General features: G+C 39.8%; 1 protein-coding gene and 1 long non-coding RNA gene across 2 annotated transcripts; one reads left to right on the top strand and one right to left on the bottom strand.

Annotated features, from left to right (window-relative positions):
• Positions 1-1243: 1243 nt before the first annotated feature.
• LOC111318960 (uncharacterized) lies at positions 1244-12623 on the top strand. The gene is made up of 6 exons (XR_015994988.1): positions 1244-2974; positions 8266-8595; positions 9232-9340; positions 9820-9894; positions 10469-10866; positions 11936-12623. It is a non-coding gene; the product is annotated as an uncharacterized LOC111318960 (long non-coding RNA).
• On the bottom strand, positions 3155-6422 carry LOC148741692 (collagen alpha-1(XII) chain-like). Its single transcript, XM_088734570.1, has 3 exons — positions 6249-6422; positions 5278-5664; positions 3155-3869 (listed from the first exon to the last, which is right to left on the bottom strand). Exons 1-3 carry the CDS (start codon positions 6379-6381, stop codon positions 3565-3567), a joined length of 825 nt encoding a protein of 274 aa, XP_088590696.1. The 5' UTR covers positions 6382-6422; the 3' UTR covers positions 3155-3564.
• Positions 12624-14295: the final 1672 nt, after the last annotated feature.

The following is a 14295-nucleotide window of genomic DNA, read 5'->3' as shown; positions in this document are numbered from 1 at the left end:
CATGACTAAGATACATGGGTCGTAAAGTAGTCTGATTGCTTTAATGTAATTAGATCCAGATATCGTTTAAACTAAGATCTGATCTACAGCAACAAACAACCTAATTAAACGAACTGGTGACGTAACTAGGGTTTGTGGTGCTGAAGGTTACCATGATATCGGATAAACGCTTTAGAATGCGCAGTAACAGATATCACGTCTGGTCGATATCGATTTGGAGAAGACTAAGAGGAGGGGGGTGAATAGGCTAACGGATCGGCGAATTCTGAGAATTACTTTGCCGGGATTTCGGATTTAGAGCAAAATTTTAACGGATTTGCGGATTCTGAAATTGCAACGGTTCGCGGTTTCGTCGATTTTTTAGGTTCGAATTTTGGATTTTGCTTGTGAGGAAGTTCGAATCGTGCATCTGAACGATCGTCAGAAATGCGTTGTTTTCTGAGTATGTGTATTTTTATGTCACGGACGAGACTCTCTGCATTTCACGCATCAGGGAAATAGTAACGCACTGGGACGTCTGCTGTGTGCGCCCCCTTATCCATGACACTGTACCCCACCGATTGCGATTCGCTCGATGGGAAGGCCATTGCCTAGCTAACACACAACAGCTCAAGGTGCGTTTTCCACCTTTTTACGAGACAAGTAGCGAACGGATTCGGATTTAACAATATTTTTTAACGGATTGACGGATTTGGTTATCTAATCGTAGCGGATCGGCGGATTTGCATACCCCTATTCACCCCCCTCTGAGAGAGATGAAAGAGCCGAAGCACTACTGACGATAACTTTTATATGTAATTGTAAAAGGAAACAAACAAAATAATATGACGGGACATGATTAAAAGTCGACCGTTAGGTACAAATACACACAAAGCATTGCAATACTACGTTTTGATTTTTAGTTTTACAACCGTTTTTGCCCCATACAATCTTACCAAAATCTAATCAACGTCACTTTTACATCTAATGGGAAAAATAAAAATCCTGAGAGGAATATTTTAAAGGACCACTGTCTTCTAAGAGACAAAATCGCTGCTTTAAGATAACTAGGTTTTATCAACCGAGTTGATGATGTGAATGGGCCACCTTTAAAAGAGTCGGAAGCTGACGTTTCGGGCGTTAGCCTTTCGTCGGTGCGAATCAATACTGTGACAGCTAAAAAGATCAATTTTTTTTTATAGGAGGCACTAGTATAGTGCCTCCTATAGGAGGCACTATACTAGTGCCTTCTATAGGAGGCGAACGTAGAAGACGCTATATTTGCAGTCGTTCTCTTTCCGATGAATTAAAGAATTCGAACTTCGGAACGCGCCCTTTGGAGGGCAATGGGCGCCCAAAATATTACGATAAAACATGCGCTTGAATTTTGAATGAATAACACTACTAATGAAATTTTCTCAGCAAACTGACCTTTTTGTTACAGAAAGTACGTAAGCTAGTGAAATTTGCCCTGACAATGTTAGCAGCTGCTTCTCGTAATCGTTGCGTGACAACCCAAAGAATAGCTGCTATAAAACCGAGATGAGCACGATTCGGCGGCTACTTTGGAGGCGAGGATTGTTGGCCGTGCGGGAGACTTCTGCGCGCCGAATGTGCCAGGCTTCAAGAGACTTAGGTTTCAAGATATTTCATGGCTTGAAGTGCGCCAAGGATCAGGGAAAGGTTTTCCTATAGGTATATGAAAGGGCCTAAGATTGAAGTATTTCGAACTGGGGTCTTCTTGTCTTAACAGTTTATCAATCAGACACGTCAGGTGGGTTAGACTCTTTATATCCGCGTGCTCAGTAGACATGAATCAAAACTGGTCACGCTTTCTTATCTTTTGAGGCGGGAATTGTTGTAATTAGGGGTACTATTCACTTACTAAATATACATATCATAGCAAAAATAAGTTTTCAGTCCGCAACATTCCAGTACAAATTACGAAGCATGAATACCATCATCTCCTCTAACTACAAGGAGGTTCAACTTTGCCATCTGTGTGGACGACTCATTTGTCGGACGTAGGTTGGCTACATTATAGGGACCACTGACAGTTTTAATTGTAAAAATTATGCTGATCAGCTGGGAAGGAGGTTAATAGCACCATTTCGTCTTTCTGTAATCGAAATGTCCTATACCGTTCTCGAAAATCTCCGCCTCACTGTCTTTGAGTGCTCTGGCATGAGTTCTTCTTTGCTGTGGTTGTAACAGACCACCTGTGACAAGGAAAACAATCTTCTTTGCATGACAGCGGTGACCTTTACAAAAGGAAAACAGTAATAGAAATAGAAAGAATCACGTTGCGTCGAGATCTGTTTCATTGCCTTCAATTTACGCTAACGCAAAGACGATGAGATGCAATTTGGGTCAAAATTTTGACACCGAGAAATCCTGTCTGAGTAAGGTCCATTCTGATCATGCGCTAAAGCTGGAATTCATTGACCGTGTCTTGGGCTCTAAAAAGGCCAAACTTTGAACAATTCGGTAAATTGCCACCAAGTGATTATTTTATTTTATTTATCATAGAGGTATCGTCTCCAACCGCTGCTTTTTAAGTTATTCAGAGTTCAAAAACAGGCAAAATAAGAACGCATGGTCTGTTAATCTTATGTATGCTGATGTTTAACCCTTGTGCACTTATGTTGATAAATCTTAGAAAAGAGACTTACCCCAGCACATCGTTTCTCAGATCTTGCAAGGCCTTTAACTAAAACTTTCTTACAATCAAAATCCTTTTAATTTAAGCTGTATTTTGGCAAAGCAATAATGACTTGGTCGAGCAATGTCATAAAATATATTGTCTCTGATTTCTTTGCAGCTTCTCGCAATGTTCCTTTCCCTGTCGATAAAAGAATAGATGCTCAGCGACAAAGAGTGGACTGGTAAAAGATTGACGCAAGTTGGGTCACGTTTTCCGAGAGAGCAGAGGCTAGCAAGAGGGGTGAGACACGTACGACACTAGCCCTTCACTTACAGTTCAGATCATTATCAGGTAAGAAAACCATAGATTATATTTTTCCCGCAAACTGACCCTGGGTGCTGCGAGAAACTCGAACTTTCGGGTTGAAGAAGACGTTTTTAAAAAGGAAAAAACGAGGAATGACATCGAGAATGGAAGATTGTAGTCATAGCGCGCTTTCTGAAACATACGGAGCCTCTGAAAGGATGGGTGACCATCTTTATTTCCTCTTAATTTCTACAATGTGGTAGTTTTGTGTTATTCAATAGACTGTTTGCAAACAACTTAATTAGTAATGCTAACGCCCAAGTTTAATTTAGGTTAATCAATTCAGCGATGATACACAGTTTAATTTCGTAGAGCTCTGGACCCTTACAAATAATCCAAAAAAAATATTTTCTCTAACCTACTTAAAAAGTACAATAAATTTTACCATGTTAAAACTTTTTAGGTCTCAGTATGCATTGTGCAAAATACATTGCGCGCCGTCCAAACAATTTTACGCGATAAAAAAATTTTAGAGCATAAATCAACCACGACATTCTTATTAAACGAATAACTTTTAAAATAAAAAACACGGAAGCCTGGGGAACTTTGAGGGAAGGTCTTCCATAAACTCCACCTCACTTTCCGTAGCTGCACGGTGGATTATAGGGACCGAGAGGTTGCCCGGAAAAGCCCTTCTTTAAAATCAGCCTAGTGACTTCATAAAATTGACCCACAGTTTTCACTCGAAAAATATGTTGATCTGGGTCGCTAGCTACCTTGACCATTTCGTCTATTCCGTTTATGTAAGATCCCACAGCGACCACATAAATCGTTGCCCCTTCGCTCTTGAGTTTCTTAGCCATGGATATGGTGAAGTCCTTGATATCTGACTGACCGTCAGTGATAAGGAGAACTACCTTTTTAGAACCACGACGATAACCTAGGATTGATAGAAGAATTTAAAGATTTAGTAATGGTAATAGGTCCGAGTGGAGTCAATTCGGTCTTTTATTACATCCATTTTGAAATGACTGGTGGTCCCTGTAATCTGATTGGCTCTAATTGGTGCGATTTATTTACAAATCGCAGCATTTTTGCTGTAAATCGCACATTTTACGCTTGACTGAGTTTTTGACACATGACGTCAAAGTCGTTCCGTTTTGCATGCAAAATAAGATATAAAAGCGTTTCCGGTTTCGCTTTTTATTTAAAAACCGGCTCAGTACTGCATCAGTAAAATATTTGAATTGACCAAGTCCTGTAATTGAGTGATTTCAAAATGGATGTAATAAAGTGGTAATTGAACCTTGTGTCGTGCAATTTTGGTCAGAAATGATACTCGTGGTTTCAAATCGAACTCGCGCTGCGCGTTTGTTTAATTTTGAAACCACGCGTATGATTTCAGCCGAAATTGCACTCCACTCAGTTCAATTACCATTATTAATCATACAAGTGATTAACAGAGTCGAAGAAATGCGATCGAAGCTGGAGTCTGCTTTGATAACTGCAAGTATGATTGAAGGCAGAATTGGACGCCACAAAGTCCTGTTACTTATTAATCAAAACCATGGCAATATTTTAGAAACCCAACAATCCATCGGTTAAACGTGTCGTAAAAAGTAGCAATTAACTCGGCGAGATTAGCGACAACGGCGCGCGCACACGACACGTTCTGTCCACTTACACAAGCATGAAGCGTATACTATCCAATTATAGGCATAACACTTACACTCTCCCACTAATGCCCAAATCAGGCTCAGTGATAGTTAATCACGTTCAAGAATTTTCTTATAGTTTTAATCAGGAACATGTATGCTCTGTATTTCAAGCTTGTTTCGAGGTAGTCTAATCAGGATACAGTGATAACAGTCAAATCGTAAGAGATCAGAGCGAATGTTGGTGGCTACAGTACATGGGGTCAGAAGCTTATGGTGATCGGAAATTGTAAAGTTTGCTTTAGAAGTGAAAGAAGGGTAAACCTCTACGCTGTGGCGGGGATATATGACAACCATTTCATCGGGTCATCCTCATGAGTTATTTCGGTAGGTTTCATTCACGTAAAATATTCATGTGCCAGTCATGCGCACAAAAAAGCCAAATTTAAAACGTTCACTGAATTGGAGTATTCTACTGCTTTGATTTTGTTAAGCTTCACCAAAAAGGCGAAGGAAACGGAATTTCCTATGTTTGAATTTCCTGACCACTATGATATAAGTACCATTCATTAAACGATGAGCCCACTCGCGGAAGTGGTTTTTAGAGTCTTCGCAGAAGAGAAAGTCAGGGAACTGAGATATACACGTCGTACATTGCATTAATTGCCTCCCGACTGTTAACTAACATTGTACCTGACAAAGGGTCCTCAAACAGCAGCTTCTTGGCTTCTTCAAGTCCAGCCTCAGTGTTGGTCGACCCTCCTGGGTAGACAATGTTTTTAATTTTGCTGGCCGCTGTACTACCCGGCGAGAACTTGAAGTTCACTTTGGCGGAAGAAGAATACGTAACAGCTGCATATTTGGTGTCAAACATGGGATTATTCATTTTCCCCATCACGTTTACAAGTGCCATTTTCCCTTTATCAAATTCGCACCGGCCGATTGATCCTGAGCCGTCGATAACGGCAACGATATCCTCTTTCGAACTGCTTCTCTTAGTAATCCTCGAGTAACCGATGCCTAAGAAACTCGCCATGAATTTATCGGCAGTCACACTGGTTGAAGGGACAGCTTGAAAAGCTGAAATTAAGGTTAAACAAGAATTCAGTTGGGAAGTATTCAACTCTCAGTAACTGGAATTGACATGAACAAAGAACACATCTTTAGGGAAGCCCACTGACATAAATACTACTGTACATGTTACTAATTTCTCTTTCCTCTTTGCATTACTTTACCAAATGCAATTTACCAACCTACATTTCTAATTAAAGAGCAATCTCAACCAAGCATAAGTAAAGCAGTAGCCGTTCTTAACATGTAATTGATTCAAGATATTACGTCTGGAATCAGTTGACCCGGGCCACGAGGTCTACTTGATAATAAATAAACATGCGAAATAAAGGAGTTCGCAAAGACTCGTGCATTTAGTAAATTTTAGCTTTGTAGGCTGAAGTGTATTTCATCCTTCAACAAAATCTTCCGTCCATCATCTGGGTTTTTGCATCCTGTCAATTTCAGTTTTCAAAGACATCGAAGCAATAATATTTGCCACGGAACCGACATTAACTTTACATTACTTTCGTACATTTCTGGTTCCCTTGCCCCCAAACACAATTTCTTCAGTCCGATGGACTATCTTCTGATAAATCAACTGCAGAACTTACCCTGATAAAAACTATCAGCTGGATCTGATGGATAAGTTTGTGGTGGCGGTCGCCACAAAAGTCCTGAAATTCGTCCTGTGAGAATTACCAGTAGGCACAGCACAGAAATCAAACAAGTAGAAAGTCGTGACATTTTGAAGTCTTGAACTATTTCGGAAAAGTCGCTTTAAGTTGTTCAAGTTGAAGTCTGGAATTATTGGGGAGATCGCTTTATTTTATAAAGTAAGTAACTTCCGTCTGTCGTTTCTATTTTGGTACTGAACAAGGAGAGTCTTCGTTTCAAGCGTTAACGTGTCTCAGATGGATGGGAACAGCATTCTATGTTTAAAAACACGTTTATATAACGTTACTAACTTCGAAATCAACAAACTGTGGCTTGGCTGATTTTATAGGAAGAAAGCAATCCCTGTACGTGTATTCCTTCTGAGCAAGGCGTGTAGCTGAGGGAGAGAATGTAGCAAAAGCTGTGGCGGGAAAGCTGAGGTTTGCGTCACGTGGAAGGCTGTAGCTTTTTTTACCAAACAGTCTTTATTAACGTTGCGCTGACGTTGATTTAGGGAAGTCGTTGAAAAAGAATTTGAAAGAACAACAAATATCACCTGATCACCAAGTTTCTAATCTACAAAACCAGTCAACGATAGCATCTTCATCAATTAAAGTCACGGTTCAAATGTCCTAATTTTCACAGCTACGCCGCTTTTTCTAGGGAGCCTACCATTACCCACACTTCCATAACACAGCTTAGTAAACAAAAAGTATAAATAAATAGAAACGAAAATACTTTCAAGAAGACTAAGCATGTGCCAAACTATTTTTGAAAAAAGCTCCAACTAGACAGGAAAGCCAGACTGGAACCTGTCTCTCTGTCACGTTCGATCTCGAGGCGCAAATTCGATCCGTTTTTCGAAAACGAAGACATCCTTTCTTGTACTTCCCCACTGGATTTCGTTGCTTAAATATTTTAAGTAGACGTTCAACGACCGAGCGCGATGGAGTATCTGAATTTAGCTAAAACGTGTAAAATAGATTTCACAACCACATGAAATGTGTGGAACTCTTCCATATTTTCTTTGTTAAGCAATGCCCTTGCTGCGTGACTAATGTTGTTTTTTTTAACTTCCTTGACCTTCAGCAACAGGGAAGCCGATTTAGAACATGACTAAGATACATGGGTAGTAAAGTAGTCTGATTGTTTTATTGTAATTAGATCCAGATATCGTTTAAACTAAGATCTGATCTACAGCAACAAACAACCTAATTAAACGAACTGGTGACGTAACTAGGGTTTGTGGTGCTGAAGGTTACCATGATATCGGATAAGCGCTTTAGAATGCGCAGTAACAGATATCACGTCTGGTCGATATCGATATGGAGAAGACTAAGAGAGATGAAAGAGCCGAAATACTACTGACGATAACTTTTATATGTAATTATAAAAGCAAAGAAACAAAATAATATGACGAGACATGATTAAAAGTCGACCGTTAGGTACAAATAAACATAAAGCACTGCAAGACTACATTTTAATTTTTACTAGTTTTACAACCGTTTTTGCCCCATACAATCTTACCAAAATCTAATCAACGTCACTTTTACATCTAATGGGAAAAATGAAAAATCCTGAGAGGGATATCTTAAAGGACCACTGTCTTCTAAGAGACAAAATCGCTGCTTTAAGATAACTAGGTTTTATTAACTGAGTTGATGATGTGAATGGGCCACCTTTAAAAGAGTCGGAAGCTGACGTTTCGGGCGTTAGCCCTTCGTCGGTGCGAATCAATACTGTGACAGTTAAAAAGATCAATTTTTGTGGCTACTGCCTCCTATAGGAGGCGAAAGTAGAAGACGCTATTTTTGCAGTCGTTCTATTTCCGATGAATCAAAGAATTCGAACTCCGGAACGCGCGCTTTGGAGGGCAATGGGCGCCCAAAATATTTCGCTAAATATTTCGCTGAATTTTGAATGAATAACACTACTAATGAAATTTTCTCAGACAAACTGATCTTTTTCTTACAGAAAGTACGTAAGCTAGTGAAATTTGCCCTGACAATGTTAGCAGCCGCTTCTCGTAATCGTTGCGTGACAACCCAAAGAATAGCTGCTATAAAACCGAGATGAGCACGATTCGGCGGCCACTTGGGAGGCGAGGATTGTTGGCCGTGCGGGAGACTTCTGGGCGCCGAATGTGCCAGGCTTCAAGAGACTTATGTTTCAAGATAAATCATGGCTTCAAGTGCGCGAAGGATCAGGGAAAGGTTTTCCTATAGGTATATGAAAGGGCCTAAGATTGAAGTATTTCGAACTGGGGTCTTCTTGTCTTAACAGTTTATCAATCAGACACGTCAGGTGGGTTAGATTCTTTATATCCGCGTGCTCAGTAGACACCAATCAAAACTGGTCACGCTTTCTTATCTTTTGAGGCGGGAATTGTTGTAATTAGGAGTACTATTCACTTACTAAATATACATATCATGATAGCAAAAATAAGTTTTCAGTCCGCAACATTCCAGTACAAATTACGAAGCATGAATACCATCATCTCCTCTAACTACAAGGAGGTTCAACTTTGCCATCTGTGTGGACGACTCATTTGTCGGACGTAGCTTGGCTACATTAGAGGGACCACTGACATTTTTAATTGTAAAAATTATGGTGATCAGCTGGGAAGAAGGCTAATAGCACTATTTCGTCTTTCTGTAATCGCGATGTCCTATACCTTATAACATAATCTATGTTCATTTGACAACCATCGAGCTGAATTTGGGCTAAGCGATTTTCTTGTGCATTGCCTCAAATCAGTAATTATAACGTTTCTCTCTTAGTGCAGGAAGAAAAAATTCAAAGCGGTTATCAGCCTACACATTGCAATTAAGTATGTAATAGAGCATAAGGCATGTTTCAGAACTTTAGAAGACTACTTCACAGAGAGAAATCCCGATGCGGAAGTTTACCGAAGATAGAAGAGCGAATTTTTCGTTTCAGAACATTTAAGGAGAAACGATCACTAATCTAGCTGGCAAACGTGAGCATGCAACGAAGTGGAGATGCAGATGTCCAATTGCAGTCTTGAATCCTTGATGCATTCAAACAGGTAAAATGATACGCGTACAAACTTAAAGTTACTCTGCAGCTTGATATTTCGTTGTATTTTTTACTTTTCGCCCAAATTTTCTCGTGACTGTACCGAGCATTTTTAAAATTTACCTTGTACGATAAAAGTGGGTCAAAGGCCAAGGAAATGTAAAGCTCTTTGTAAAGTTGTATAAACTTCTGTCACGGTTTGTTGATATTGAAATTGCTAACGTTATAAAAACGTGCTTTTCAACATAGAATGCTGTTCCCATTCATCTGAGACACGTAAAAGCCTGAAACGAATACCCTCCTTGTACCAAAATAGAAACGACAGACGGGAGTTAGTTTCTTTATGATTTATAGAGATCTCTTGAATAATTCCCGACTTCAACGTGAACAAACAAAAGCGACTTTTCCATAATAGTTCAAGACTTCGAAATGTCACGACTTTCATTACTTGTTTGACTTCTGTCCTGTGTCTACTGGTAATTCTCGCAGGACAAATTTCGGGACTTAAATGGCGACGGTCACCACAAATTTACCCATCGGATCCAGCTGATAGTTTTCATCAGGGTAAGTTTATCTCTTAAGATGATTTTATTAGCATGTAGTCCATTAGGACTGAAGAAATGTTGTTTTTGCAGCAAGAAAAGCAGAAATTTACAGAAAGTAATGTATAGTTTATATCGGTTCCGTGGCAGATATTATTGCTTTGACGTCTTTGAAAACTGAAATTAATAGGAAGCAAAAACTCAAATTCCAGACTTAATATCTTGCATCAATTACATGTTAAGAACGGCTTTTTAATTTGGAATGGCTAGGCCATTCTTCCCGCCTGGCTGAGCTTGGACTTTTGACTCTGGAGTACAAGTGGCTTTAGAATGGCTTTGATTCAGTTATAGAACCGATAATGTACTCGATAATTGCTGAGAGAAGCATGTTAAAGGGAGCAATAATTTTTTTAGAAATGTAGGTTGGAAAATTACTTTAGGCGAAGTAATGCATAGAGGAAAGAGAAAATAATTATATGTACGGAAGACGTGTTTATGTTAGAGGGCTTCTCTAGAGATGTGTTCTCTGTACATGTCAACACCAGTTATTTAGTTTAATATTTCCAAGCTGAATTCTTGTTTAACCTCAATTACAGCTTTTCAAGCTGTCCCTTCGACCAGTGTGACTGCCGCTAAACTCATGGCGAGTTTCTTAGGCATTGGCGTGAACTCGATCATTGCTAAAAGAAGCCAAATTGATGAGGATGCTGTTTTCGTTATTTCCGGCTCAGGATCAATCGGCGAGTGTGAATTTGAAAAAGGGAGAAAAGCACTCGTAAGATGAAAAATGAGGAAATTGAAAAATGCCATGTATGACACCAAATATGCAGCTGTTACGTTTTCTAACTCCTTCAAAAGTGAACTTCAAGTTCTCGTCACCCGCTACAGCGGCCAGAAAAATTATGAACATCCTCTACCCCGGTGGAGGGTCCAACACTCAGGCTGGGCGGACAAGCAGAAGTCAAGAAGCTGCTGGTTGATGATCCTTCGTCAGGTACAAAGTTAGTTAGCAGTCGGTAGGCGATTAGTGCAATGTACGACATGTATCTCAGTTCCCTACCCTTCGCTTTTGTGGAGACTCTAAAAAGCGCTTCGGCGAATGGGTTCATCGATTAATGAACGGTATTTTTATTATAGTCATTGCTTCCTCTCTCATAAACTGAACTCTTACAATCAGACGAAAAAAATTCAATCATCCCGTAGACAAAGTGTGGACCGACCTTTTCACCTTTAAGGTTTTCTCTGAATCAACAAAGAAAGTATGGTGGAAACGATGTTCTTCGTGCTTGTTCTTGATCAGCGTTGCCAAAGTAATCAAGACAATTCAAACATAAGAAATTCCGTGAACGTTTTAAAACTGGACTTTATGAGCGCATGTCTGGCACATGAATATTTTACGTGAATGAAGCTTGCCGAAATAGCTCATATACGAAATTACTCGACGAAACGGTTGTCATATATCCCTGCTACATTGTAGAAGTTTACCCTTCTTTCATTTCCAAAACAAACTCTACGATTTCTGATCACTACAAGCTTCTGAAACTCATATACAGTTTTCGTCACCGCATTCGCTCCGATCTCTAACGATTTGATTGTTAACATTGTATCCTCATGAAAATATAGAGCATCATGTTCCTACTGAAAACTATAAGAAAATTCTTGCACGTGATTCGCTATCACTAAGCCCGATTTGAACGCTAATGGAACGATGTGAGTGTCATGCCTGTGATTGGACAGTGTGCACTTCATGATTGTGTAGCTAGAAAGTACGCGTCGTGTGCGCGCGCCGTCATCACTAATCTCGCCGAGTTGACCGTTGTTCTTTATAACACGTATAACCAATAGATTGTTTGGGTTTCTAGAATATTGCCAAAGCTTTTGTTAATTAGTAACAAGACTTCGTGACGTCCAATTCTGCCTATAATCATACTCGTAATTATCAAAGCAGACTCCAGCCTCGTGGTCGTCCGATATTGTTAATCACTCGTATGATTACGGACCGGCTTGACTCCACTCGGCCCTATTAAGATTACTAACTCTCAAAATTCTTCCATTACTCTTAGGTTATCGTCTCGGTTCTTTGAAGTCAGTTCTGCTCATCACCGATGGTCAGTCAAACATACAAAGGGACTTGACCATATTCATAGTTAAGGAACTCAAGAATAGAGGTGTAGCGATTTTCGTGGTTGCTGCGGGATTTTACATTAACGGAATAGACGAAATGGTCAAGTTATCCACCAACCAAAATACGTACTTGTTGAGGGTGGAAACAGTGCGTCAATTTTATGAAGTCACCAGGGTTATTTCACAGAAGGCCTTTCCTGACCAATAGAAAACTACTCTCGGTAAATATAATCCTCCGTGCAGCCAAGGAAAGTAAGGCGGAGTTTAGAGGCCAACCTTCCCTGAAAGTTACCTAAGCGTTGGTGTTTTTTTCTTTTAATTTTTAATTTATTTGTTTAATCCGAATGCGGCCAAAGCACTTTGCATGATGAGCTCCAAACAATTCTAACATGGTAAAATTTTATTTTACCTTTAAAGTAGGTTGGAGGAAACACTTTTTTAGCTTATTCGTAAATGTTAGGGTCCGCTGCTGTACGAGTTAAAATGTGTATCACTGCTAAATAGATTAACCTACAATAAATTTTGACGCAAACGTTACTAAGTTATATGTAAACATTATATTCAATAACACAGAACTACCTCGCTGTAGAAGTAAAACGGAAATAAAAATGGCCACCCATCCTTTCAGAGGCTCTGTGTCTTTCAATAAGCACGCTAGAAACACAAACTTCTTCCATTCTCAGTGTCATCCCTCGTTTTTTCCTTTTTTAAATGTCCTCTTTAACCCCAGACTAGGAATTTATTGCAGCACCTAGGGTCACTTTGCGGGAAAAGTATAATGTTTGTTTTTCTTATCTGATAATCTATTGAACCGTAGGCGTAGGGCTAGCCTCGTGCTTGTCTAGCCCCTCTTGCCGGCCTCCGCTCGCCCGAAAAACGTGACCTAACTTGCGTCAGATCTGTTACGAATCCATTCTTCTTTTGCACTGAGCATTAGCAATTGACCGGATTGTTCAAAGTTCTGCCTTTTTTTGGGCTCAAGACATGGTCTATGAATTCCACCTTTGGCGCGTAATCAGAGTAGACCTAACTCAGTCAGGATCTCCAGGTGTGAAACTTATGACTCAAATTGCGTCTGATCGTCTTTGCGTTCACACTAATTAAAGGCGATGAAAAAGGTTTCGACACACCGTGATTCTTTTTTATTGTTCTGTTTTCTCTTTTTATTAATAGTCACCGCAGTCATGCAAAAAAAAATTGCTTGGCTTGTCACGGATGGTCTGTTACACACAACAGAGAACAACTCATGCCAGAGCACTCAAAGATAGCGAGGTGGAGATTTTCGTGATCGACCTAAGACATAACACCAATTTTTCTGAGATAATTCCTTAGTAGTGTTACCAATTTAAAATTCAAACATATGTTTTGGCCGAAATATTTTGGGCGCCGCTTGCCCTCTAAAGGGCGCGTTCCGTTGTTCGTATTCATCCATTGGGCTTTATCAGAAATAGAACGACTACAGAGATTGCGTCTTCTCAGCCTCCGAATCATAAAATGCTCCACTGAGATGTAACAAGTCAGGTTTCATCTTAAGTCATTCGAGTTATTTGGATTCCCTCATTCATATCTCCTTGACGTGTCGGCATTCTCCGAAACCTTTTTCGCAGAAGCATGAGAAACGTCATTCAGATGTTCGTATCTGGAATAATAACGGTCAAGCTGATTGTCAAGACAACCTTCAGTACAACTGACAGGGAATTTCCCTGGTTACATGAACAGTTCGTTTCATTTGGTTGTTTGTCACTAGATATAAAATCTGGCAATCATGTTATTTTTGTAGGTTTCTAAAACAAACATTATCAAAGCTTCAATGAAAACAAATTCTCGACCGGCTTTCTCTTCATTTCTTACTTAATGACCGCTACTCAAGTGAAGAGTTTTTCAGGGATGCATCGCAATCCACTGATCGAGCCGAATTCACCAGAACTGAATCATATATCAATCGCTGTTTTAGAAATGGTCGATCTAACAACTATTTTTCTACGGCCACTAATTCATACCGGAGTCATAAGATGCAAGACAGATGAAGATTTCATATCCACACGAGGAGTTGGAGACAACTAACAATTGTTCAGGACTAGGCAAACAGAAGCAGAGCTGGGAAGCTCTTCAAAAGTTTTTAATTAGATAAATCAGAATACATTCGTAGCAGGATAATGTTTCCTTGAGGATTCTAGGGTTTCATGAAAAAGTACTAGACTGTTACCAGACTGGAACCTGCCTTTCTGTCACGTCCGATCCAAAGGCGCAAACTCGATCCGTTTTTCGAAAAAGGAGATATCCTTACCCCCTGGATTTA

The sequence above is a fragment of the Stylophora pistillata genome, chromosome 1, assembly GCF_964205215.1.
Source record: "Stylophora pistillata chromosome 1, jaStyPist1.2, whole genome shotgun sequence".
Classification (NCBI taxonomy): Eukaryota; Metazoa; Cnidaria; class Anthozoa; order Scleractinia; family Pocilloporidae; genus Stylophora; species Stylophora pistillata.
This window is presented reverse-complemented; position numbering and strand designations above follow the sequence as displayed.